General features: G+C 41.5%; 1 protein-coding gene and 1 long non-coding RNA gene across 22 annotated transcripts in view; one reads left to right on the forward strand and one right to left on the reverse strand.

The window, feature by feature from the left end:
- The window catches only part of cacna1db (calcium channel, voltage-dependent, L type, alpha 1D subunit, b), a 66,822-nt gene that overhangs the window by 13,838 nt on the left and 28,035 nt on the right, over positions 1-24,949 (forward strand). For 11 of the 19 annotated variants that reach the window (XM_081703231.1, XM_081703229.1, XM_081703232.1 and 8 more), the window contains exons 4-13: positions 13,898-14,037; positions 14,786-14,925; positions 15,788-15,940; positions 16,112-16,308; positions 17,876-17,979; positions 19,369-19,538; positions 22,598-22,675; positions 23,208-23,295; positions 23,978-24,004; positions 24,560-24,720. In XM_081703231.1, the coding sequence (XP_081559357.1) occupies positions 13,898-14,037; positions 14,786-14,925; positions 15,788-15,940; positions 16,112-16,308; positions 17,876-17,979; positions 19,369-19,538; positions 22,598-22,675; positions 23,208-23,295; positions 23,978-24,004; positions 24,560-24,720 (1,258 nt within the window). The remainder of the gene's footprint in view (positions 1-13,897; positions 14,038-14,785; positions 14,926-15,787; positions 15,941-16,111; positions 16,309-17,875; positions 17,980-19,368; positions 19,539-22,597; positions 22,676-23,207; positions 23,296-23,977; positions 24,005-24,559; positions 24,721-24,949) is intronic. The other 8 variants (XM_081703234.1, XM_081703242.1, XM_081703246.1 and 5 more) reach the window with 3 other exon arrangements.
- On the reverse strand, positions 14,791-22,590 carry LOC118242938 (uncharacterized). Of its 3 annotated transcripts, XR_014118808.1 has the most exons (5): positions 20,635-22,590; positions 20,182-20,284; positions 19,367-19,549; positions 17,248-17,372; positions 14,791-15,587 (listed from the first exon to the last, which is right to left on the reverse strand). It is a non-coding gene; the product is annotated as an uncharacterized LOC118242938 (long non-coding RNA). The 3 variants fall into 3 exon arrangements; XR_014118806.1 differs by lacking the exon at positions 20,635-22,590 and having other exon boundaries at positions 20,182-20,624; XR_014118807.1 differs by lacking the exons at positions 14,791-15,587; positions 17,248-17,372; positions 20,635-22,590 and having other exon boundaries at positions 19,366-19,549; positions 20,182-20,624.

Genomic DNA, 24,949 nt, shown 5'->3' on the forward strand with positions numbered 1-24,949 from the left:
TGAAAATTGTGTTAAGTACAGTTCTGTTGTCCGATGCCCTGCTTCCTCCGTTTACGCATCTGTGCCTCAGTATTACATCACTTGCCACAGGCACACAGATCAAGACTCAGCGAACATCCCGTACAGACCATTTAAATGACCCTGTAGCACTCGCATCTGTTCTGGAAGCAAAAAATACATAAAGCATCATTTGGATTTTGGATTTGGACCTCTATGGACTGGGCTCAGTCACATTTGAGTCCTGGTACAGCATACCTGGAACCATTTATTTGTTGTATCTGTGTTATGTCTGCGTGGATTTCCATTTATAAGCCTGCCAGAACAGATGCTGTCTGTGTACTCAACTTCTGCGTTTGCTGATACCATGAAAGTGCACAGACGCACGTTTGTGTGTGTGTGTGCACAAATTGCTACAATATGTGTATGTGTGTGTGTGTGTGTGTGTGTGTGTATTTGTGTGCGTGTGTATGTGTGTGTGTGTGTGTGTGTGTGTGTGTGTGTGTGTGTATGTGTGTGTATGTGTATGTGTATGTGTGTGTGTATGTGTGTGTGTGTGTGGATGAGTGTGTCCTCAAATGATCTCTACAGCTGCGCCAAGGGGCAGTTGAAGTTTCTTTTATCTTCCTGCCAAGCAAACCCTGTTTACTTTGAGGCTAATCTTTGGTATATTATTTTTTATAAAAGTAAGGTGTCTTTAGTTTTTGCTGAGGGCTTTTATTGTTTCACTTTTTCTTTATATGATTTACTCTTCTGTTGTTAGAGCTTTTCTTTGTGTGTGTGTGTGTGTGTGTGTGTGTGTGTGAGAGAGAGAGAGAGAGAGAGAGAGAGAGAGTATTTGCGTATTTCTTATTGTACCAGTCTTGTCGTATGCAGACCTTGCTTCATTTATATATCAACACAGAGAGAGGAACACAGAGTGATGTTTATTGCACAGTGGAAGCATCTAGGTGTTCATACAGGGCGCTGTCCATGGTTCTGAATTGGCCAAGTTTCTGGGAGGATATACACATGTATAGCTCATACTGTTCAGTTGGTTTAAAGTGCTATACAACCAGCCAGTTTTGATAGTCTATGTAAATATTCCTCTCTGCCTTTTATTATAATCTATTTATGGGAAGCTGATCACCAAATGATAATGCATGATTAGGAGCTTGGTTGTGTAAGATAGGGCCATAAATAGTGTTATAATGGGTTATCTAACTTCTGTTTGGCCTACAGTTGCACAGATAATGTCAGTACTGTTGGCATGCTTATTTTAAAGTGCCAGGATAGATCAAACCACTTTCATGTTCTGCTTAAGTCTGGCAGCTGTGTAGAGTATGACATTATCAGTTTAAGTTCGGGCTCATGCTTTTGAATGCACAGCCAGCTCTTGAGTAATGTCCTCACTGAGGTCTGAATGCTCCATTTTTGACCGTGGCTGTTGTGTGCACATTGTATGCAGCTGTACACTTTTAGCTAGGATCTAAAGGAAAATGCAGAGCCCTACTTACCATTAGGGCTCTTATTAATCTGTTTAGGCCAGTCACAGCAGATAATGGCTTCTAATGAGCTCCTGACATAGATGCTGGACTACATCAGAGAGATTGACATGCAGAGTTGCTCTCTCTCTCTCCTATCATGTATGTTGATTCCCAGTCTTTACCATATAGTTGTTTTGGCCTCCAGCTTTAAAACAATGATGCGTGTAAATTTTCTCACAAGGAGAATAATGTTGTCAGGTTTGGCAGAGCCAATTGTCTTCAAATGCAATGTTTTATGTCAGTTTTTTTATGATAGATTTTCTGTGCAAGATTGCAGTTGTCTCCATTTTATATACAAAAATCTGAGCACGATATCTGAAATAAGCATTAAAAATGATCGGTAAATCAGTCAACACAGTATACAGAGGGCTGCGACTCTTCTGATCATCTATAGCCAAGGACTACTTTACAGAGGAACTCTACAAACCTAATGAAATCTTTTTTTTTTTTTTTACTAAAGCTGAAAAGTGCAGTTTAAAAATGAGCAAAAAGGTGAAGTGTTAGGGGTGAGCTGAGTGAATCCCCTTAACAGTGTTTGCTTTGTGAATTAATATTCAAGTATTTGCAATTTTGTTTTGCCAGGTCTGAATATAGAAATACATATATAAATTAAATTAAGGCCCAGCCAAGCTCTTCTGGCAAGGGCATTTTTTCGTTTCCCAAGAGGCTGTTTGACATCAAAAGTGCTCCAAACCCATTACTATAGTGGCAAGTCTGGAAAAGTCCGTTCATTTGACCTGCGAAGCTCACTGCTACTCTGAACATGTGGAGGCCATCTCAGCTGTCCACAGCAATTAGCCTCAGCAAAGCTAGTGACTTCAGCCACCTCACATCCCTGTAGCTTCTCTCTCTCTCTCTTTATCCATCTTTCTCTCTCTCTCTCTCTCTCTCTCTCTCTCTCTCTCTCTCTCTCTCTGTCTCTTGCTCTCTTTTTGCACAACCAGTAGCGTGTTCATGCATGCTCATTGATCACAGTCCCTATAGTGAAAGAATAGTGACCCAATGCTCAAGCTTCAATCCTGCTTCCTGTGGAAAAACGATGCTCACAGTGATATGCCAGCATTACAATATAACAGCAATACATATTTAAGGGTACTAACTTACACTTAATTATGTCGGAAAATATATGGCGGAATTGAAATGCGATATTCATTGTTTGTAAGAGCAGCCTGTAACGAGTACATGTTTAGTGGTTCAACCAGTAAAGTTGAGCCAAGCTGTAAACATATAAACAAACAAATAGAATGCATTGTGTTCATAGCACATTATATTTACGTACAATCATCTTGTACAAAAGGCAAGGTACAAAAAAACAGGCGGTGCCAACATCCACTGTATACAGTTTAGTTATGAGAAGATGGAGAAGCAGATGATACTGGAAATGTCAAGGGTAAGATGCTCCTTAATATAATCTGGTGTATTTCCATCAGTGTGCTGAACGGTTAACAGGAAAACTTTAAATTCAGTTTTGTAGGAACCAGGTGCGCGTGCAGAGAATTTAACCTTGGAACCGAGGAACCAAATGTGGAGAAAATAACCTTGGCGTTATGGTTTTGTACAATTTCACAGTTTTGTACTCAAACGATTCTAAATGTTCAAGAACGTCTGCTTGTTCTAGGCGGAAATTCCAGTAAAGAATTACTTTAGTTTAGTCATGATGAGCTCAAGATACGGACAAGCTTTTCTGCATTAGATAATATAGAGCAAAGCTTGAAGAGATGATGTGTTAGGAGGCTTTACACAGACCTTTCATTTTAGCTTCAAAGTTCACATACTTAATACCCATATTGTGCTAAAGAAATGAATGTTCTAGCCAGAAATTGTGAGGTGTGAGATATGAAATGTGTACTTGGTGTGAAGTGCCAACCAAGAGAGATTCTGTTTTACCCATTTGTAATTGCACTGTGTTATACTTCATCCCGGCCTTTACACTGCCTAGGCGCATATAACATTTAATACAGCAAAAAATGTTAAAACATTTGTTGTACCTACAAATGATGTCTCCAGAGGGAAGCAGTGCTCATATCCATCAACTTCAAGGAGGAGGAGGAGCCTCCTTGTGAGAAATGGATAACTGTGCACATATGTACAACACACACACACAGAGACACACAGACACACACACACACACACACACACACAAAATAGGATAAGCTTGCTTTTATTGCTTGTGTTTATTGCTTGTGTTTGTTGCTCCTCTGTAGAGTAAGAAAAAGAACAACTCAAGGTCACAAGACTTTGGGGAACTCGCCCTATAAAAGAAACTCTCATTTAGCAGTGTGAGTTGTGAATCACTGTGAAGGCGCGGTGCACGATGCACATATGTTCACACTGATGATTCTACCAGAGTGTGAGCATTGCAGCTGCAAGTCAAGTCAGTGAGCGGTGGAAGATTGACTCTCAAAGACCGCCTTACACTCACCCTACTCTAAAGCCTGTGGGCCAGAACCTCAACCTCACACTACTGTAAAGTTCTTGGGCCAGAGCTTTAGCCTCCCAATAATGCAATACCACAGGGTCAGGAGGGATCAGGGGTCACTCATTCACTCTTTCACTCATTCACTCTTTCATTCAGTCATACCCTTTCTCATTCTCTCTCTCTCTCTTTCTCTCTTAGCTTTGCCTCATCAATGCTTCTCATATAGTTTATGAACAATGAGTCGAGACTGTTAAAGGGTTTTTCACACTGAAAACACTTAGAATACACATCATAAGCATTTCTAGTATTATTTTACGTCCTACATGTTCCTGTTCATCTTGTCATTTGATCTAATTTCTTATCCAGTTCAACTCCATTTTCATGGTGGTATTCTTTTGTGTTTTATTTGTGCATTATACGAAGTGCAATTAACTTCAGAGGTGAAGATGACAACCTTTTTTGCTGTTATATTAGGACTGTGCAATAATTTCTGTTTGCTAGTCATTATCTCACTATTCACCCTCGCGATCCTAACATTACAGGGGCTTGTGCAAATCATCCCTTTAAGAAATCCTAGAATTCTTTTTGTGTGTTGTGGACATTCTGAGCAGTCTCAGACATTCCAAGTGAATAATCTGTGAGTGTTTTTATGAATCGCGATATTCATCTGATCCAGCAAACATAAATATTTTCCTCCAAAATAATACAGGCCATTTTTAAAAAAGGTTTTGCACCAAGGTTTCACCAATGTGTTTTAATATATTTTTCAAGGGCTTATATGTAGCAGCATAAGCTCTGTCAATGCCTCTATCAGGATCCTCACCCTCTGGGAGCATGAGTTGTCCGCATACGTGCATCACTGAAAGTTTCTGGAGTGGAAATGTTATTATAAGGAAGATCTGGCTTTGATGTGCTATGTGTGCTTGTATGTGGAATGCAGGGATTTGCAGCTATCATATAATAAATAAGTAATATAATATAATATAATATAATAAACAGTAAATATAATGTCACTACAATGGTTAGCAATATACTAAGGTATTTATAATTATTAGATGGATAATCCATTCCTTACGGTATTTACAAAGATTTATTAAAACCTGAGGTTCTATTCTATTCTATTCTATTCTATTCTATTCTATTCTATTCTATTCTCAAAGGCTCAAGGTTCAAAAGGCTTTAATGTCATTTCAGCTATATAAAAGTACAAAGCAAAAATGAAACAATGTTCCTCCAGGACCATGGTGCAACACAAAACAAGTGCAACAGACAACACACTACACAAGTGCAACAATACAATGCAGTGCAATAATACCATACCAATAAATACAATACACAATGAGCAGACAGTGCATTTATTTTGACCAGTACACAGTACTGGGAATATGTAAAGTGGGTTTGTGCATAGGAGTCAGTGACAAGCTATACTGAACATAGCAGTTACTGGTAGTAGCCAGAAACAGTTCAGAATACAGTACTGATTTAGTACAGTTTTCTAGCAGCCAGTAGGAAGAATGTACAAGAGTGCAAAAGGAGTGCATATTATTTTTGCGTGTAGTTTGACTTCAGCAATTTGTCTGATACAAAAAATCAGTGTGTGTGTGTGTGTGTGTGTGTGTGTGTGTGTGTGTGTGTGTGTGTGTATAAGCATTTGTGTATGTGTGTGTGTGTATAGAAGTGTCCATTTGTTTGGAATTGGAATTGGAATTGGAATTAGCCAGAGTTCAGGAATCTGATAGCTTCTGGGAAGAAGCTGTTGCAAAGTCTAGAGGTGAGGGACCGGATGCTGCGGTACCTTTTTCCAGATGGGAAAAGGGTGAACAGTTTGTGTGAGTGGTGTGTGGGGTCTTCCACAATGCTGGTGTCTTTGTGGATGCAGCGTGTCGTGTAGATGTCTGCGTTGGAGGGAAGAGAGACCCCATTGATCTTCTTAGTTGTTCTCACCAGTCTCTGAAGGGTCTTGCAGTCAGCGACGGAGTTGATATCCTATTCTATTCTATTCTATTCCCTGGATACATTTTGTGGTCTTTTTGAAGATACCTTGTGATAATGTTAAGATTGTATGTGTGTGTGAGTGTGGGTGTACTCATGCGCAAATGTACATTTGGTTTCTGTGTATCAACTCCTCTGAGCATATATTTCAGTCCTGCAAGCACTACTGTGTGCACGCCTGTGCATGTCTCTGCATGTCCTTGCACGTGTGTGCACGCCCATGCACATCTCTGGATGTCCCTGCATATGTGCGCATGCCCATGCACGTCCCTGTACGTGTGTGCACGTCCCTGCACGTGTGTGCACGCCCACTGCACATCCCTGCATGTGCGTGCACGCCCTCTGCACGTCCATGCATGTGTGCACATGCCCTCTATACGTCCCTGTATGTTTGCGCACACCCTCTGCATGTCCCTGCATTTGTGCGTTCATGCATGCCAGTCACCAAAGCCTTAGGCTCATGTAAGGGCAGAGCACGAGTCCAATGGCATTCCGCTGAGCGGATTGGTCGGCGAAAGCGCACTCTCATGGGTGCACACAGCGCTTGTGCAGCGAGTTTTAAGCACAGGAAAATTGACAGCCAAACAAACTGTCACCAATACATTATCTCTGCCAGCTTTTGAAGAGTGCCATCCGCCTGCAACTCCTGGAAGCACAGAAGAGAAGCACAAACAGAAGAGAATCTGCCCAGACTCGTGTGTCTATCAGAAGAAGCTAAAGGCTTTGATGGAGCACGGGGGAGGATTTGCATGTTAAAATGGCAGTAGGAGACCGGAATGAACTGGCAGCTGCTTAATGAAGGTCAATGACATTTTTGACCCGTTGGTGGTCTTTCAACATTCCTCTGGACTGGTTTACAGCCTCTCTAAAAAAAATCAAAGGAGCAAACTGTCAGCTCTAAATGCAGTTTTGGTTGGTTTGGCAGGCCCCTTGTCTTCAAGATGCTGTTCACAATGAGCTAACCTGAGGCACACAGAACTCACACATTACTACATTAAAACAGTTTCATCACTCAGTGTCTTCTCCTTTAGCTGTTGCTATTCTTACCAGCGCACACACACACACACACACACACACACACACACACACACACACACACACGCACACACTGTTATTCAGGTATAATGAGCTTAAAGCTCGAGAAAAGTGTGACACGATGAGTTACGCAAATAAGACTCCAGTTTCTCTTTGTTCTCTCTTGCGTCCTCTCCCTCTCTTTCTCTCTCTCTCTCTCTCTCTCTCCCTCTCTTTCTCTCCCTCTCTTTCTCTCCCCCTGTCTGTCTGTACTGATGATTGTAGTTGCAGATCATGTTTCCTTTATGCAAGGTAGTTTTGGCCTCTAATAATTCACCTGTAAACAGCAATCACAAATACACACACATGCGCACACATGCATACAGTACTGTATATCATGTTAGCATATGGTTAAAATATGTGAATTCAATTATTCATATTTTTCATGATTTAAAGTTTTGCATTTTCTTTGCAATGTCATTTCATTTATTAAGTCATGTAAATGTATTTTTATCTAGATAAAAATAAAACATAGTGTACCTGAGACAGAGTGGACCCTGTGTGAGCTTGAATTAACCCTGAAACAGCGGAAGTCATTTAGTCCTCCTTCCTTATCTTGATTGTGTAAAGACTTTTCAGAGTTAATTTGGCCGCTGGCTGTAGTTTTCCTTCTATGGCAAGCTGAAATCCCTGCCCTATGGTCCAGATTTACTGCCAAATCTGATTTTAGAACATCCCCCTATGACTCTGTTTGTGTGTGTGGGTGGGTGTATGTAATTTTAAAACACAATAGAGTAGCATGGACTCTGTAAGCTTAAATGCTGTGGTCTATTCTCTGCTTAGTCAGCTGTTCATACACTGAAGCTGGCCATTTACCCCAAGTAATATGGTAGGGTGTGTGTCTGCACATGTGTGTATGTGCACATTTGTGTGTTATCTGAATCTGACAGTGTCAACACCTGTCTTGCAGTGACCTCTTGTAACACACACGCACACACACACACAAACACACACACGCACACACGCACGCACACACACACGCATGCACACACTACACTACATCACATCACATAAGATAAGCCCTTTCACAGCAGACAATGAAGAAATCTAAAGCTTTTAGAGTTAACAATTCAAAATTGGAATAGTTTATATTATAGTTTATTTTTGGGGAAATTCTGTATAGTCCGATCAACAAAATATGAGCAATATCTTACATAAAATCTGCAAAATTTATATATGCTTATTCCACTCCTTCTCTGTTCAAACCCTGCCAGAATAACTGACCATGCAGTAATTTGCATTATGTTGCTTTGTACATCATTGACCATACATCTGATGCCCTTGCCTGGCGAATCAATAGATGCATACTGTATTTATCAATAATTCAGATTCTAAAACTTTTTTTTAAAAGCACATCACTTTAGTCAAGCCATTTTTACAACACAAGTTGACACATAGCGGCTTTTCAAGATGCCCAGGTCCCCAACGAGCAAGCCAGAGGCGACATAGGCAATGAAAAACACCCTGGGCGAAACTGAGGAAGAAACCTTGGGTAAGCCAAGACTCAAGAGGGATCCACATTCTCCTTGAGCAGCCCAGCTAATAAACAGTCCATGTTTATTACATTATGTTTAGTCCAAGTGGACACTTCAATATAGACGTGGACGTCTCAGCTACTCTGGTGGGTCTAAGGTGGGCGAGTTGTATCTGCATCCATTGTAGTAGATGGGGTGCATGAATGGATATGTCAGTGTCAGTTCATCTACTTGCACCACTGGGACACTTTCAGGTGTCATCTTAGATGCACTACCAGATTGAATAAATTAGAAGCTTTATTAATCGTCAACATTTTTAACACCACTTTTGGGTGTTACTGAAAAGCCATCAAGATTTAGTAGAATCATTTATCGTTGCCTTTTGCCTTTGGGACCAAGCAGTAGCACCTCAGTTTTATTGGAATTAAAAAGGAAAAGGTTTTTTATTTCCTTTACAGTCCTCAGTTTTGTTAACTGTATGGGCATCATCAAGATTAGCAGACACAACGGGTGAAATAAGTATTGAACACGTCACCAGTTTTCTAAGTAAATATATTTCTAAAAGGTGCTATTGACATGGAATTCTCACCAGATGTCAGTAACAACCCATCCAATACACAAATGCAAAGAAATTAAACCGTAGATGTCCATACATTATGTGTAACAATGAGAAATGACTCAGGGGAAAAAGTAATGAACACATGAAGAAGGAGAGGTGCAAAAAGCCATTGAAAGTCATGACACCAGCTGAAATCCATCAGTAATTAGAAAGCAATCCTGCCACTTAGTGCAAATTAATATCAGCTGGTTCAACTGATGGCATATAAAAAGGTGTCTCATTACCAAGGTGCCACACAAGAAACATCTCATGATGGGTAAAAATCTGTGTGCTCGCTCAAGACTTTTGCAACATTATTGTTGCAAAACATACTAATGGCATTGGTTACAGAAGAATTTCTAAACTACTGAAGGTTCCAGTGAGCAGAAGTGGAAAAAACATCATTTCACCATAAACCGGCCACGACCAGGTGCTCTCCACAGGATTTCAGACAGAGGAGTGAAAAGAATTGTCAGAAGAGTTGTCCAAGAGCCAAGGACCACCTGTGGAGAGCCACAGAAAGACCTGGAATCAACAGGTACAATTGTTTCAAAGGAAACAGTAAGTAATGGTTGAGTGCTCCATGGCCTGTATGCACGCTCACCACGCACGACTCCATTGCTGAAGAAAAAGCAAGTTGTAGTGCGTTTAAAGTTTGCTCAACAACATTTAGACAAGCCTGTGAAATACTGGGAGAACATAATCCGGTCAGATGAGACCAAAATTGAACTCTTTGGATGCCATAAAACGCACCATGTTTGGAGGTCAAGTCACTGCATATCACCCTAAAAACACCATACCAACAGTGAAGTTTGGAGGTGAGAACATCATGGTGTGGGGCTGTTTTTCAGCATATGGCACTGGCATGCTTCATATAATTGAATGATCAATGGACAACTGTACTGAGATATTCTTGATAAATCTGCTGTCGTCTACAAGGATGAAGATGAAACAAGGGTGGACATTTCAGCAAGACAATGATCCCAAACACTCAGCCAAGGAAACTCTCAAATGGTTTAAGAGAAAATAAAGCTGCTAGAATGGCCCAGCCAATCACCTGACCTGAATCCAACTGAAAATCTATGGAAGGAACTAAAGCTCAGAGTTCATAGAAGGAACCCACGAAACCTTCAGGATTTGAAGAATGTTTGTCTGTAAGAATGGGCCAATCACACCTGAGCAATGCATGCGACTAGTTTATCCATACAGGAGGTGTCTTGAAGCTGCTGTCACAAACAAAGGCATTTGTACAAAGTAAATAAACTTCAGTAAGCATGTTCAATACTTGTCATTTCTCATTATTACACAACCTAATTTATGGACATCTATGGTTTTGATTTCTTTGCATGTGTGGATTGAATAGATTGTTACTGATATCTGGTAAGAATTTCATGTCTAGCACTTTTAGAAATATTTACTTAAATTGGTGATGTGTTCAATACTTATTTCACTTGCTGTATATGCAGCTTAGTATTGTCTGCGTAACAGTGGAAGGTAAAGCCGCACTTCCAAATAATTGTGCCTAGTAGCACATATAACAATAATGGGCCCAGTACTGACCCTTGACACCATATTTTACTTTTGTTAGCTCAGAGCATTCACTGTGTGCATGAGCAAACTGATAGCGATCTGTCAAGACTTAAAACATGAGAGTACTTGCCCTCTAACGCTAGGATCTTAAGCGTCATTTTTGATACCATAGACCACAATAACATACTGGATAGGCTGAAAACTATTCCAGCCTTTCCAGTATGATATTGTGGTCTATGCTATCAAACACATCACTAAGATCTAAATGAAATGCATTTTTTTTATCATATATTGAAATATTAAAAGGATATTAAATATTAAGATTATTAACTAACTTTGTTACCACATTTTCACTGTAATGTATTCTAAATTCATCCTTTTTCTAGTGTTTTGCCAATAAAGGGCAGGGTTGAAATTGGCCTGTAATTGGAAAGCTTGTGGTAATTAAGACTTGTTTTTTTTAATGAGTGGTTGAAGTTTTAATGATTGGGGAATATAACCAAGGCCAAGAGAAGAGTTAATTATAGTAAACATAAGTTCTATTAGTGATCAGTAGTTCTCATGCAAGTTGGGACTGGATCAAATATACATAATGAAGATTTAGAAGAATTTATAAAATTAGGTTCTCAAGACAAATTTGGGAAAAAGATTCTAATTAATTATTTGAGCTAACTAGACAGCTGCCAAAGTGCATTTGCAGATTAGCAGAGTCTGAGGAAGTGCAATTACATTTTTTCTTCTTCATATTAGTATTATTGATCATTGTCATTGAAACATTTCAGATATTTGTTACTGCTCTATTCCGGTGGGATCAGGGAATACATTCCAATTTGATTCCTAGTTAGTTTTGATAGGTATTAATTAGGAATCTTGGAAGATATCTTCCAATCTTGGTTTAAATTTTTTCCATTAGAGATGATGAGTATAGAGATTTTGCCTCAGTGAGGGCATGCTTATATACAATGAGGCTATTTTAATATGAAGCTTTAAAAATCTCTAATTTAGTATTTTTCCATTTACGTTCCAAGCTTTGCACGGCTTGTTTCAAACTACCTGTATGGTCGTTGTTATGGTCTCCAGGGTGCCTGTCTCTTCTCCCTAATTCTTTTGCTTCGGGATAGCGGAGCCTTGCTTAAAGTTACACAGAATGAATTCTTAACATGCTCGGTTATACGGTGGATTTACTGATATATCATGCACAATGTTCTGATATATTATGCGTGCAGGCTGGCACTGCAGGATAAACAGCAGAGGCAGCTGTCTCTGAGTGACCTAATGCTTCTCAAAGCTCTTTAGATGAATCAGGGAGGCCTCAGCTCGGATGAATAAATGCGTGCGCTCTCCCTATTCATTATAACCAGGGCCAGAACACAACAGGTTGCCCAGGCAACCAAGGGAATTACACAACGGAGAACAGTTGTTTTTTTTTTTTGTTTTTTTTTCTTGTGTAGTACAGAGGGATTCCGAGAACGCTTTAGTTTGGCTGACAAAGGACATGTTTTGGGTTCGTGGTATTTTTCTGTGTTCCAGAACATAAGGTTCAGTGCTCAAATGGTTGTTGATGTTGCAGCCAGTTAAGCCTTTAAAAGCTTTTATTTCAACCTTTTTGCCTGAATGGATTCAGCTAGTTCTTTCCTGTAGTCTGAAGAGTCACTGCACACATGGCATCATGCAAGGCTAACAATAACAAGTTCTGGTGTAGGGGGAAGAAATACATGAATAAACTGCTTCGCATATAAACACCAGTGGCCATTCTGTCACATCACTGAATGTGTTTGTGATTGTGATTTTGACAGTGCTCCAGTGATCACTTTTGGATTAGAATGTGGCTCTTCACACCCGGCTCAGTTCATTCTGGGCTTGAATCCTGGATGCGATCGGATGCGTTAGAGTAGGGATAGCCGGACTTGTGGCTATCACCCAAATCTGGAAGGTTGTGGCCAGGAACCTCTTACTTTGACAGGAAGGGGCCATTTGACTGACATGCACAATGACCAGTGACAGACTATTGTTTTTGTATTGGCATTTGTCAAAATGGTGGTACAAACAGAGGTGACAATATTTACTTCCTATTAATGCTTCAAACTCTTGAAAAACTGTGAAAGACAGCTTGTCATGAGTTACTAGCTAGCATTTAGAGAAAAAACCCCCTAAAACAAACAGTAAACAATAACAAAGATCCCAACCCAACACAGTGCACTTAATGTCATATACACAGAAGTGTGGACCGCCAGTCAGACTAACTATCAAGATACGAATAGTTGTGGCCACACTATATGTATCATTCATTGCCTTTTTGAAATTGGCAACAGCTGTTGGAGGGGCCTCACTGTGTTAAACTAGCCTAGGACAAATTAATAAAAAATATTAGCATATGTGTCTGTTTTATCAAAGAATCTGCCTATTGATATTATGACCTTTTTCCATATCATACCCAAGACATAAGCTAAATCGGAAAAGGTTGCAATAAGCTACAGAAGAATTTTAAAAATGTACAAACTAAAATGAGAAAGATGACCCCAGCAATTATATGGAAAAAAAAACTGGGAGACAAAAAACCCTGATCAATGTTTGGTCTCTGACGAAAATCACTCCTTGTGTCCAACCACCTCGGGGCACGCAGACCCATAAACCGACAGGCAGGGTGACAAGCGTGGCTGAAAGGTTAGGTTCGCTCAGCGAGAAAGCCCAGCTTCCGTGAAAGCGTCCGAGTAATCGCGTTAACGCCCGGCCACGTTTGGCCCTGCCCGGCGCTGCCGAGATTTTCATTGCTCAAATGGGATTAATCTAGCTCTGGCTTAGTGCAGCTATTCTTAACGCCACGGTTGCCTACAAGCTGCGTTGTTTTCCAGCAGTAATCACCTCTCACCTCTCAACTCGGCCTCGGCGCATTCTCGCCTGCAGCTGCAAGACTTATGATACTGCATCAACTACGATTATAAATTATACAGTATCTGCCTCTCTAAGGAATAACCACATCACAAAATAATAAGATGGTAAAATTGTATTCAAACATGTAACCCAAATCTGTTTCTTTAACACTGCTTTAGCACAGTCTTTAACACTGCTCTTTGGTTTGCGTCGAATGACGTTCATTTTTACAGTGTGTTCTGTAAATTGTAAGACAAGGTCAAAACCACTGATTTAGCACATTATATTCAAAGACTCACTAGACTGCAGTATCTACAATTATAAATCACACATAGAATGATAATTTTACATCATACGTTAATAGGTTTGTATTAGTGAGAGAAATGCCAATCTGTTTTTTTCCTTCTTTTTACAGGAAACAGTAGAATATGCCTTCCTGATTATTTTCACTATTGAGACCTTTTTGAAGATCATAGCCTATGGACTAGTGATGCACCAGAACTCCTATGTTAGAAATGGTTGGAATATGCTGGATTTTGTAATAGTCATAGTGGGGTAAGTAAATGCACATATGTACAATAACATGCATATGAACACAAGTCAGTGTGTGTTTCAGAAAAAGCCATCTCAAAAATAGAGACCTCAGGTACTGTAGATGATTCTGATTTATCATAGAGAAGTTTATAAAATCCTAAAGTACAATGTATATATCAAAAACACAGCACTGGAATTTGCAGTTCCAGTGACAAAGACTGTAGAAATGTTGATGTAGTGTGACATTTTGAGGCTAGTGCATCTGCCTGAAGCATGTGTGAAGCATGGGGATGATGCTTTGAACATTTGGCATGAACAGGGTGACCATATGAACAGGGAGACCACAAGGTTAGCAGACATGGGGAATTTAACACATGCGCGAGCGCACACACACACACACACACATAGAGACACACACACTTCTGTCACCTGTCACATTTGATTAGACTCCTAAAAACTGAATGGATACATATTTAGGGGATGAATGAGTGATGAATGCGTGAACTATGTTCGTTCTGCTCATCCAGTTCTAAAAGCAGATGTCCCCTGCTGACTGCCAGAACTGTTAGAGTCACACGTTGGCTTGAAAAAGAAACTGCATTTTATTTCCGCTGTGATTTTTAAAAAAATATCTGATCCACTGTAAAATTGAGTCAAACTCAATTTTAAAAAGTAGAGTCTCTTTATTCTACAGTATTTTAGACGGATATTTTAAAAAATGTGCTTTGTTTGTGTTTTTAATGTATTCTTTCAATTCATGTGTGTGTAGCCTGTTCAGTGTCGTCCTGGAACTGATGACCAAAGAGGGTGATGCGAGTCAAGGCGGAGGCAAGCCGGGGGGCTTTGATGTCAAGGCCCTGCGAGCGTTCCGTGTGCTCCGCCCCCTGCGTCTTGTCTCAGGGGTGCCCAGTGAGTGAACGTCACGGCAACGCTCTCCCAACCTCTCTCTAACATTTGCCCACAAAGAGGCCAGGAGATAACACATTTATCTATGTAACTCCTTCTATCATGAGTATAATCTTTAAAGAATGCAATAGTCACATTAAAGATTCACATGAATCCTACTCTAAATATGGCGGTGTTCTCCTGAGCCCTGGCAGCTTACATATCACCCTTTATTTCTAGTGGGGTTCAGTATTTTTTATACAGATGCAAAAAGTTATTTAAAGGCAAGGTACAGAACCAGAATCACTTTTAATTGCTAGTACAGGAACTTGCTTTAGTATGTTCAAACTGCTCAACAGAGTAAAGCTCTGTGAGCACTGACATTACTAACAACTATGGAATAAATACACAAGGCATGGGGCAAGAACATTGCAATTAATAGAATGTACGTAGTAACATTAAGGATAAATATACAATGGGGGGAGCAAACAAGACACAATTTACAGTGTATATATTTCAGTGTGCAAAGTGAATTTAAAGAATGTGACGGAAGGTCCAATTCTGTAGACATGAGAATTCAGTAGTGCAGGCTGTGTGAGGTGCTTCAGCGGTGCTTATAGTTCAGTGTTTCCCAGCTGGTCTGCCATGTTTTCAGGAGAGGATGACGATTCAGTAGAATTATGGCTCTGGGAAAGAACCCATACAGGTGTCACAAATGAAGTTTTTTAACGTGTTTCTGGAATATAACAAAGCTTTGGAAAAAATGATGGTCCATGTCCTTGTTACATTATTCTGATTACATTGTCATTGTGCAGTAGTAGCACAATATCCGAGGGTAAATGCGTTTTGATATGGCAGCTATGGCTGTCCTGCGGTGTGGCTGCAGGTTTACAGGTGGTGCTGAACTCCATCATCAAAGCCATGGTCCCCCTGCTACACATCGCTCTGCTCGTGCTCTTTGTCATCATCATCTATGCCATCATCGGCCTGGAGCTCTTCATTGGGAAGATGCATGCATCCTGCTACCTGGAAGGCACGCGTGAGTGTCCCTGTGCACATTTTCTCATGTGTGTGTTTCCTCTCTTTCTGTGCTCCTGGTGCTTTCTCAAAATCAAGTTATGTTGTTATAGTGAGAATCACAACTGTTCCTTCTTCTGCACGGAGCATGGTCCTTCTCATAACTTATCTGTCTCTCTATGTTCTTCTTTAGGTACTCTAGCTGAGGAAGAGCCTGCACCATGCGCACCCTCGGGGCATGGCCGCCACTGCACAGCCAATGGCACAGTGTGCCGGGATGGCTGGCAGGGGCCTAATAATGGCATCACCAACTTCGACAACTTCCTGTTTGCTATGCTCACCGTGTTCCAGTGCATCACCATGGAGGGATGGGTGGATGTGCTGTACTGGGTGAGAACTGGCACTAGCAAGCCAGCCAGCGAGCCAGCCAGTGAGCCAGCCAGCAAATCAGCCAGCTAACAAATCAGCCAGTCAGCCAGCCAGCCTGCCAGTCAGCCAACCAGCCAGCCAGCCAACCTGCAAGCCAGTGAGATAGCTGGCCAACCAGCCAGCCAGCCAGCGAGCCAGTGAGCTAGCCAGTGAGCTAGCCAGTGATAATGCAGATGCTTGTGGCATCTAAACATCCCTCCTATTGCCTTCGTGTTAAAGGTAATGGGCAACGGAAGAGAGGGTATCAATGATAGCTGTTTTGGAAAACTTCCCACCACATGGAAACCAGCAGCATAATTGTGGCATCATGGTTATCTTACCTCTTCAGTGTTAAAGGACTCATAAATAAGGAAACTATGATGCCTTTGTACATTTATGACAATGCAAATGACAAAGACATCAAATGTTCGAAGGTCGTATGAAGGCCACTGAGCAAATGCTAACTTAACTTACCCAGCTTAGTAGCAATAGCAGCTGTTAAATCTAGCCTTATTTATTCCTTTTCACAGAGCGTAAGGCTGGCTTCTGTATATGTCAGATGAGATTTCTACTTTGGCCATGACATGTCTGCCCAGCTCTTCTTATTATATTCTGAGAACTGCAGACGTGGATGGTGTGGCGATTGTCACTTCCACCCTGCTCGCTGTCTCCCCCCCCCCCCCCCCCCCGTCTCTCTCTCTCTCTCTCTCTCTCTCATTTCCCATTTATTCATCCGTTACCATGGTAAACTCTCCAAATGCTAATGAGGCTATCAAAGTGAGTATGTGCCAGTCTGACATTGTGGTGGTGAGAAAGCTCTGGCCACTTTGGTGGTGGTGGTGGGGATTTAGGGTGGGATGTGGAGTGGGTGCAGTAGAGCAGAGACAGGCTTGACGAAGAGATGGCCTCGCTTTCTCTCACCTCCCTGTCTGCACTCTTTCTCGTCGCGCTCTCTTCCCTCACGTCATCCTCTCCCTCCCCATGGAGACCGTAGATCTCACAGCTAGCTCAAGCCGAAATTTGTCCTTTCGGTCCTGGCAGCACCCCTAATTAAAGAGAAAGGAAAAGATTATGAAAACTGTTATAATCAACGTTTTTCTTGAGGCTTTCTTGTGGTCTGAAAGCATGTTAACATCCATAATTGTGATAGCACTGCCCACTTTGTGAAAAACGTGCCAAATATAACAATTTTTAACCATACCAATACAAAGGCTGTTGTAATTACTATATTCGCTGAGTAATATTGAAAGCTAAGATGTCTATCAGACCCGACCACCCACAAACAGTGCTGGCTGATCATGAATTGGTATATGCATTGCCAGTCAGAGAGGTCATCTTGTCCAGATGGTGTGTAATCATCTAGCAATGGTTTATCAATGACTGAAATGTTCCTGCATTGACAATTTTTGTTCAAGTTTGTGTATGTGTTTGTGTGTGCGTGGTTGCGCGTGTGCATGTGTGTGTGTGTGTGTGTGTGTGTGTGTGTGTGTGTGTGTGTGTGTGTGTGTGTGTGTGTGTGTGTGTGTGCTTGTGTTTCCTTATGTCACAGATGAATGATGCTATGGGATTTGAGCTGCCCTGGGTCTACTTCGTCAGTCTGGTCATCTTTGGTTCCTTCTTTGTCCTTAATCTAGTTTTGGGTGTTCTCAGTGGGTGAGAAGACACCATTCTGTTCATCTCAAGCTCTCTAGTCTGTCTAATTCCCTTCTCTCTTTTTCCTTTCTCTCTCTATCTATCTGTCTGTCTGCAGACATATATAAAATGTGTCCAACTAATTCCACAATAACAAAGTAAAAATTGCTTTTTGAAATGTTTGCTAATTTATTAAAAATAAAAGACTGTAATATCAAATTTGCATAAGTATTCAGACCCTTTGTTATGACACTTGTCATTGAGCTCTGGTGCATCACACTTGTACGATGGTCCTTGAAATGTTGAAATGCATGTACAGCTTCATTGGAGTCTACCTGTACCTAACTGATTTGATTGGACTTAATCTGGAAAGACACAGCTGTCTGTATAGGGCCTCTCTTTCGATGGTCTATGTCAGAGCAAAAACCTAGCCCTGGGGTCGAAAGGATTCTCCTTACACTTGTGAGACAGGATTGTGTCAACTCCTGGATCTTGGAAAGGATACAAGAATGTTTCTGCAGCACTGAAAGTACCCAAGACCACAGTATCCATTATTCTCTAATAGAAGAAGTTTAGAACAGCCTACAGTGTTCTGAGATTAGCCAAAGTAGGTAACCAGGGATGAAGGACCTTGGTCAACCAAGTGGTCACTGTGAATGAGATCTAGAGTTCTGAGAAGCAAGATCTGGTATGATGAATTGATGACTGAATTATTTGGCCAATTACCAGTGACGTGTAGTGGTGGAGGAAACTAGGCCTTGAGCATGACGCCATTAATACCATCTCTTCAGTCAAACACGTTGATGGTAGCAAAAGGCTGTGGGGATGTTCTTCTGCAACAAGGACTGGGAGACTAGAGGATACAGGGAAAAATGAATGCCAAAAAATATAGAGCAGTCCTGGGTGAAACCCTTCCCCACAGGCACCAAGATCTCAGGCCGGGGTGAAGGTCATCAAGACAATGACCCACAGCAACACTGCCGTGAAAACACAGTGGTTGCTGCATGAGAATTCGGTGAAAGTCTTTGAGTGGCCCAGCCTGAGTCTGGACTGCAACCCAAGAAAGCATTGCTGAAGAGGCAATTCTAATAAAAACAATTCTAATAAAAAAAACATGGAAGAAACTTCCAACCAAGTACAAATGATGGGTCTGAATACCATTGTAAATGGAATATTTACATTTAATTTTAATACATTTAATGAACTTTGTGGGGTATTGTATGTGCTGTGTAGATGGATGGAAATGAATTAGTTGAATTCCTTGCTATTGTAAATTGAGCCTGGAAAATGAAAAAATTAAGTACAGTACACAGCAGATATTACCTGGAATCTTCTTTTATATAAAACAAATGTACATTTAGATTACTTGTTCATACTATTGTGTGATTCTTGGTGTGTGTTTGCGTACAGCGAGTTCTCTAAGGAGCGTGAGAAGGCGAAGGCTCGGGGAGACTTCCAGAAGCTGCGGGAGAAGCAGCAACTTGAGGAAGACCTGAAGGGCTATCTGGACTGGATCACGCAGGCTGAGGACATCGACCCGGAGAATGATGAGGAGAGCAACCAGGAGGGCAGACGCAACCGTGAGTGCAGGCTCACGCGCACACACACACACAAACACACACACACACACACACACACACACACACACACACACACACACACACACACACATCTATTTAATTTATTTCTCTATGTGACTTCCAAGTTATCTGATACATTGCAATGCTGTCTTGCTCAAGACTTTTCAGATCATTTTTCAGATGATATATGTGTTCTGTACGGAATCATTAACACCTACTGCCAAATAGTTTTAACCATAGTGCGTATTACTGTTGGAACAGACACTGCGATATTAGCATGCATTACTGCTAAAGCAGTGTATTGGCTTCGTGTCAGTAAACAGAACCAGTCTTGGCTATTTTTGAAAATCACTGGGATAATTTAATTAATCTGAACGTTTTTTCAGAAATGAGACTCATTATACAGTATAATGTTGCCTAGATTCATTTACAATACATTCTCTTCACTGAATTGATTGTCAGTTGAGATGGACAGTTAGTGTTGTTTAGTGTGATTCAGCGTTATGTGTAATGTCTAGATGTGCATGGTAAAATATGCAGGGCAGTCCTCACCCCCTGCCATAATCCTACAGCCACAGTTCCAGTTTCCTTCTCTTAAACACATATTAGCTTCTTAATCCTCTTTCGCTCCACGCATCCCTACCTTCCGCCACGTTGGCTCTCATTCCAGACCCTCCTTCTGCTCTGGCCCCTCCTTTGGTTCAGGCTCCTCCTTCTGCTCTGGCCCCTCCTTAAACTTTGCCAGACTAGTTTATTGTAATAAGAGTGTATTATACACAGTTACTCCAACTCACAGTTTTAATCATCACCAGTAGTGCACAAGCATTCCTCTCTCTAATTGAAATCTGTGGTATTTTTTAGGAAATAAATGCATTTTCATGTAAATCTCATTCTGTTTGGTTTGGTATGGATAGCTGTGGCAGGCCTGATGGAGCAAGAATTCACACACTGAATGTGTTAGTAGACAGGGGACAGTGAGAGGAAGAGACAGAGACACACAAACTGAATGTGTTAGTAGACAGAGGACAGTGAGAGGAAGAGACACACACAGAGAGAGAGAGAGAGAGAGCGAGAGGGAGAGAGAGAAATCCCAAACCTCTTTATGTAAGCGGTGTGTGACGCACTGCAAAGCAAAATTCAGCTGCTAGGCACTGTTTTTGTCCACCTGCTTCCTCCCTCTCCCTCTCTCTCTGAAAATGTGTGAGTACACACACACACACACACACACACAAACACACACACACACACATTGTATATATATATATATATATATTAGGGCAGAGACGTGTATCACATGATGGATGGAATGTTTTGACCCTTTGCCTTTGAAATGAAATGGTTATTCATTACTAATGTGATATCATCCTGTTGTAATAAAACAACAAGAATGTCCCTAGTAAAACAAAGTTCCATAGCACAGTACTGACAGACAGCGAGTCCTGTGCACTCAGCACTTGGACCAGCACCCAGACTTGCTCCGCACTTTATTATGAACCCTGATTTCACAGGTGCATTTCCTAAGTGCATATAGTACACCGACAGACTGTGGCCAATATGTTGGCCCGCACACTTCACCAGTAACCTTCCACCTCTCTACTCTGGCCATGGGAGCACTGCTGGTGAGGTATGATTTGGGAGCAGACCATTCTCACCATAGCAGTGGCAATAGCCAAAGAGTAGGTGCTGCACTGCTGCCAGTTCTTGGGGCGCAGCCATGTTGCTGGAGATATGTCACTCCCACTGCTGTGCTGAGAGTGGTCTGCCACCCAAAACTGTCCAGCCAACAGTGGGCCTGGGAACTGGCTGTTCATGGGAAGTGTTGATGGTAACACTACTAACACAGACTGGGCATGGCAGATGCCAAGTGCAGATGGCCTATAGTCTCTAACTCCGCCTAGAAAAAAAAAGCTGTTAAAGCTGGTAAAGTTGAGTATGAGCGGTCAATGTATATTTAACCCTTTCAGTGTTATTTACATTGAAATTTAAGAGTTAAATCCTAATAATCAGATAGGATTAATAACTTAAGAAGTAGGAGTCTTAACCTAGCTTATTTAAAAGTGTAATGTTATATGTTATAATAACATAAAATGTTTACTCTAAACATGTTTGTGTATAGTACTTCCTATATGGTAATTTAAAATAAGCTAATTTGATGCTTTCAATAGAATTTCTTAGAGAATTACCGGGCTGCTCTCACTGGACACACCTCTTACTTTCCATTCCACAATAGACCGCAACTGTTACAGCTGTGTGACATCATTAAAACCATGTAACAGTAAAAAAAAATATGGGCACCAGCGATATCTGGAGACTTCAGGACTGATGTGATCAAACGTTGTACATTTTAGTATATTCATTGCATAATATAGGTAGTTTAAATGTTCTGAAAAGTGAAAACTGACCACTGCTCAAATACAAACACAAATCACCACTTTTTGCAGTTAAGAATGAGCATTTAGCACCTAGCATCTGGCTTGCCTCAGACTGGGCTTACTGCCTGCAGAGATGTTGAATGCCTGTCAAACGTTAGGTCTGTGAGAGACTAAGCATTCCACAAATTCTCTTGTGCATTCATGTGCATTTGTGTGTGCATGCGTGTATGTATTGGTTCTATGTATCCTCCGGGAGTTAAACAGTGATGAGGTCATTTGGAGTCACATGTAGTGTTTTCCTCATTTCCTGTCTCTCTTTGCTTACGCGCCACAGTAGCAGTTGTGATTTTACATTCTGCAGAACAGCATGCTGGTGTCGAAATGTAAATGCCTATTTGCTTCTTGTGTTTAGGCTATTGTCTACATCTTTGTAGTTGTCTTTTCCTTTCTCAAGTTTCCCCCTTGTTATAAAGGCCCCCTTGCAGTTCTTTCTTATCTTGCAGTTCTTTCTCCTTCTGCCTTTTTAGCATCTGTCACTTTCTCTTTCAATCTCTTTCTCTTGTGGAGTACTGCAAAGGCTGCCCTGTGTGTGTGACCGGTAGACGCTGATAGCGGCTTCTCTTCCTGCTCTTCTGTCTCTGTCTCCCCCTGCTGTCTGCATGCATGAACTACGTGTAAACTGAAAAGGGGTGACGATGGCCGATCTCACCCAGAAGAAGAAGGCAGGGAAGTCTGGCTGGTTCAGTCAGTCCACAGAGACTCAGGGTAAATGCTGCCAACTGAGTGTGTGTGTGTGTGTGTGTGTGTGTGTGTGTGTGTGTGTGTGTGTGTGTGTGTGTGTGTGTGTGAGAGAGAGAGAGAGAGAGAGAGAGAGAGAGAGAGAAAGAAAGAGTGTTTTGCTTAAAAAAAATCAAAATTGAATTAACTATTCAGCCTGGTCAGTGTTAATGTTTTTTGTTAACAGTTTGATCGTACAGAACAATGTTTCTGACAGGTTGCCTCAACTCTACAAATCATGGAGAACAGCTTTCATACTTATCCCGACTGCCTTAACCCACGCAAAGCCGACCTGCACTTTCTTAGCTTTTGTCCTGGACTAACACCCATCCTCTAACTCGATTTGTTGGTATATCTAGTATATCTATTTAATGCTTACCTGATAGTAGAAAGTTACTTTACATAGGTAGCCTATTGCCAAGTGAAGTTGCCATTTTTAGTGGCACTTTTCTTAATGTCACGTGGAAGGTGAAGCCCCCTGTGACGCCACGGCCCGTGGTGTGTGTTCTCTGCCCTGCAGCGAGCGTACCCACCAGCGAGACCGAATCGGTTAACACGGATAACGCCAACGGCGACGACGACAAGGGGCACTGTTGTGGTGCCATCTGGTGAGGATCCAAGCTCCACGGGGGGTGGGGGGTGGGGTCTTTCAGACACCATCATTGCACAAAGCAGCCTGTGAATGCTATTCCTCAATTAGTCGATTACCCCTGTTTTTAGCAGCTGTACTTAAGTTTCTGTGTTTGAGATGGTGATCTTGTGTTCACTTTTCCCTTGGGCTCAAACCTCTGCTCCTCGCATTTTACCTCAGAATGGAAATGAAATATATTGCAGTATGCTGTATATATATTCTGAAATCTAAATGAAATATGTTGTAATATATTTTCAGTGTATTACAATATTAAACCGGCTTCTCTACTACTTTTAACTTAAACCACTGCTGCTAAGATACATGGATTTGATATTGTTTCCTGTAATGACATACTACATGATTAGGGACATAAAATTATTCATTGACTAAAACTAATAACGTCAAATGTCTACTTTTCATGAGCATAAAGGTTTTTGAATAAGATTAAATTTGAAATGTTTTGTATGTTATGTAGTAGCTAGATTGTTATATAATCTAAAAAATATTATCACATCTAACATCGCTTCAAAAAGGATTTAATCAAACTGTTTAATAGGTAGACTAGCACTTGGTAGTGTGTGTATAAACAAGCAGTGTAGATTGACAGCTTCTGTTAGCAGTGCTGTTTTAGTAACCTCACCATTTTGTTACTCTTCCAGTCAAAAAATTACAAAGTCAAAGTTCAGGTTAGTAAAACAGTGGGTGTATCCCTGTGTTGAGCGGCAGCCCAGTGGGTGTGTCCATCTGCAGAGTGGCAGCCCACTGGGTGTGTCTCTGTGCTGAGTGACAGCCAGTGTTGTGTGGGTATTGATGCTGCCCTGCATGCTCTTCTCCTCAGTTCCTGCATGATCACCTACGCCTACATACTTTTTCTGCATGCCTGTGTGGTTTTTTTTTAAATCTCGTAGCCTTTCAGGCCAGTCATAGTCCACTTCTCAAATTTCATATGACGTTTTTGTTTTATTTCTCAAGTGATCATATTTTGTTTACTTCAGATCGATTTTCTGTGCATGAAGTCATCAACAGTCTCTTTAAAGTGTTTGCACTGACATGCCATTCAGATACTGTACATACATATACATAAACTCACACATACCTGTCCAGTATACCTGTCCAATCGTTTAGTCCATTGTTATTGCTCACATCTTGTCTTCATTCAAAGTATGGCAGGTAACAGTAAAGGCCACAGCTGAAGTTCCGCCTCTCACTGTGCCTCTCGCCCCGCCTCTTGCTCCCTCAAGCCGCAGCTGGCGACGCTGGAACAGGTTCTGTCGCCGTAAGTGCCGAGCAGCGGTCAAATCCACGAGCTTCTACTGGCTGGTCATTCTGCTGGTGTTCCTCAATACTCTCACCATATCCTCTGAACACTACAACCAGCCCGGATGGCTCACCCAAGTACAAGGTGAGCGGGTACAAATGCACGAACGCGTTTGAAGGACTTACCCTCACGCACTTTGGCGACCGGTAGAACCGCGATCTGATATTACAACCCGAGCCCTCACGTGAACTGACGTCACACGATCGCATGAGCCCATATCCGCTAACACCGTCAGGCCGCCGGGGTAGCCCTGGGACGTGGGATCAGCCTTATAACCCAGCCCATTTACGCCCAACTCGCCTCCAACCCTTCT

The sequence above is a fragment of the Electrophorus electricus genome, chromosome 20 (assembly GCF_041902795.1).
Source record: "Electrophorus electricus isolate QZ-2024a chromosome 20, ASM4190279v1, whole genome shotgun sequence".
NCBI classification, from domain to species: Eukaryota; Metazoa; Chordata; class Actinopteri; order Gymnotiformes; family Gymnotidae; genus Electrophorus; species Electrophorus electricus.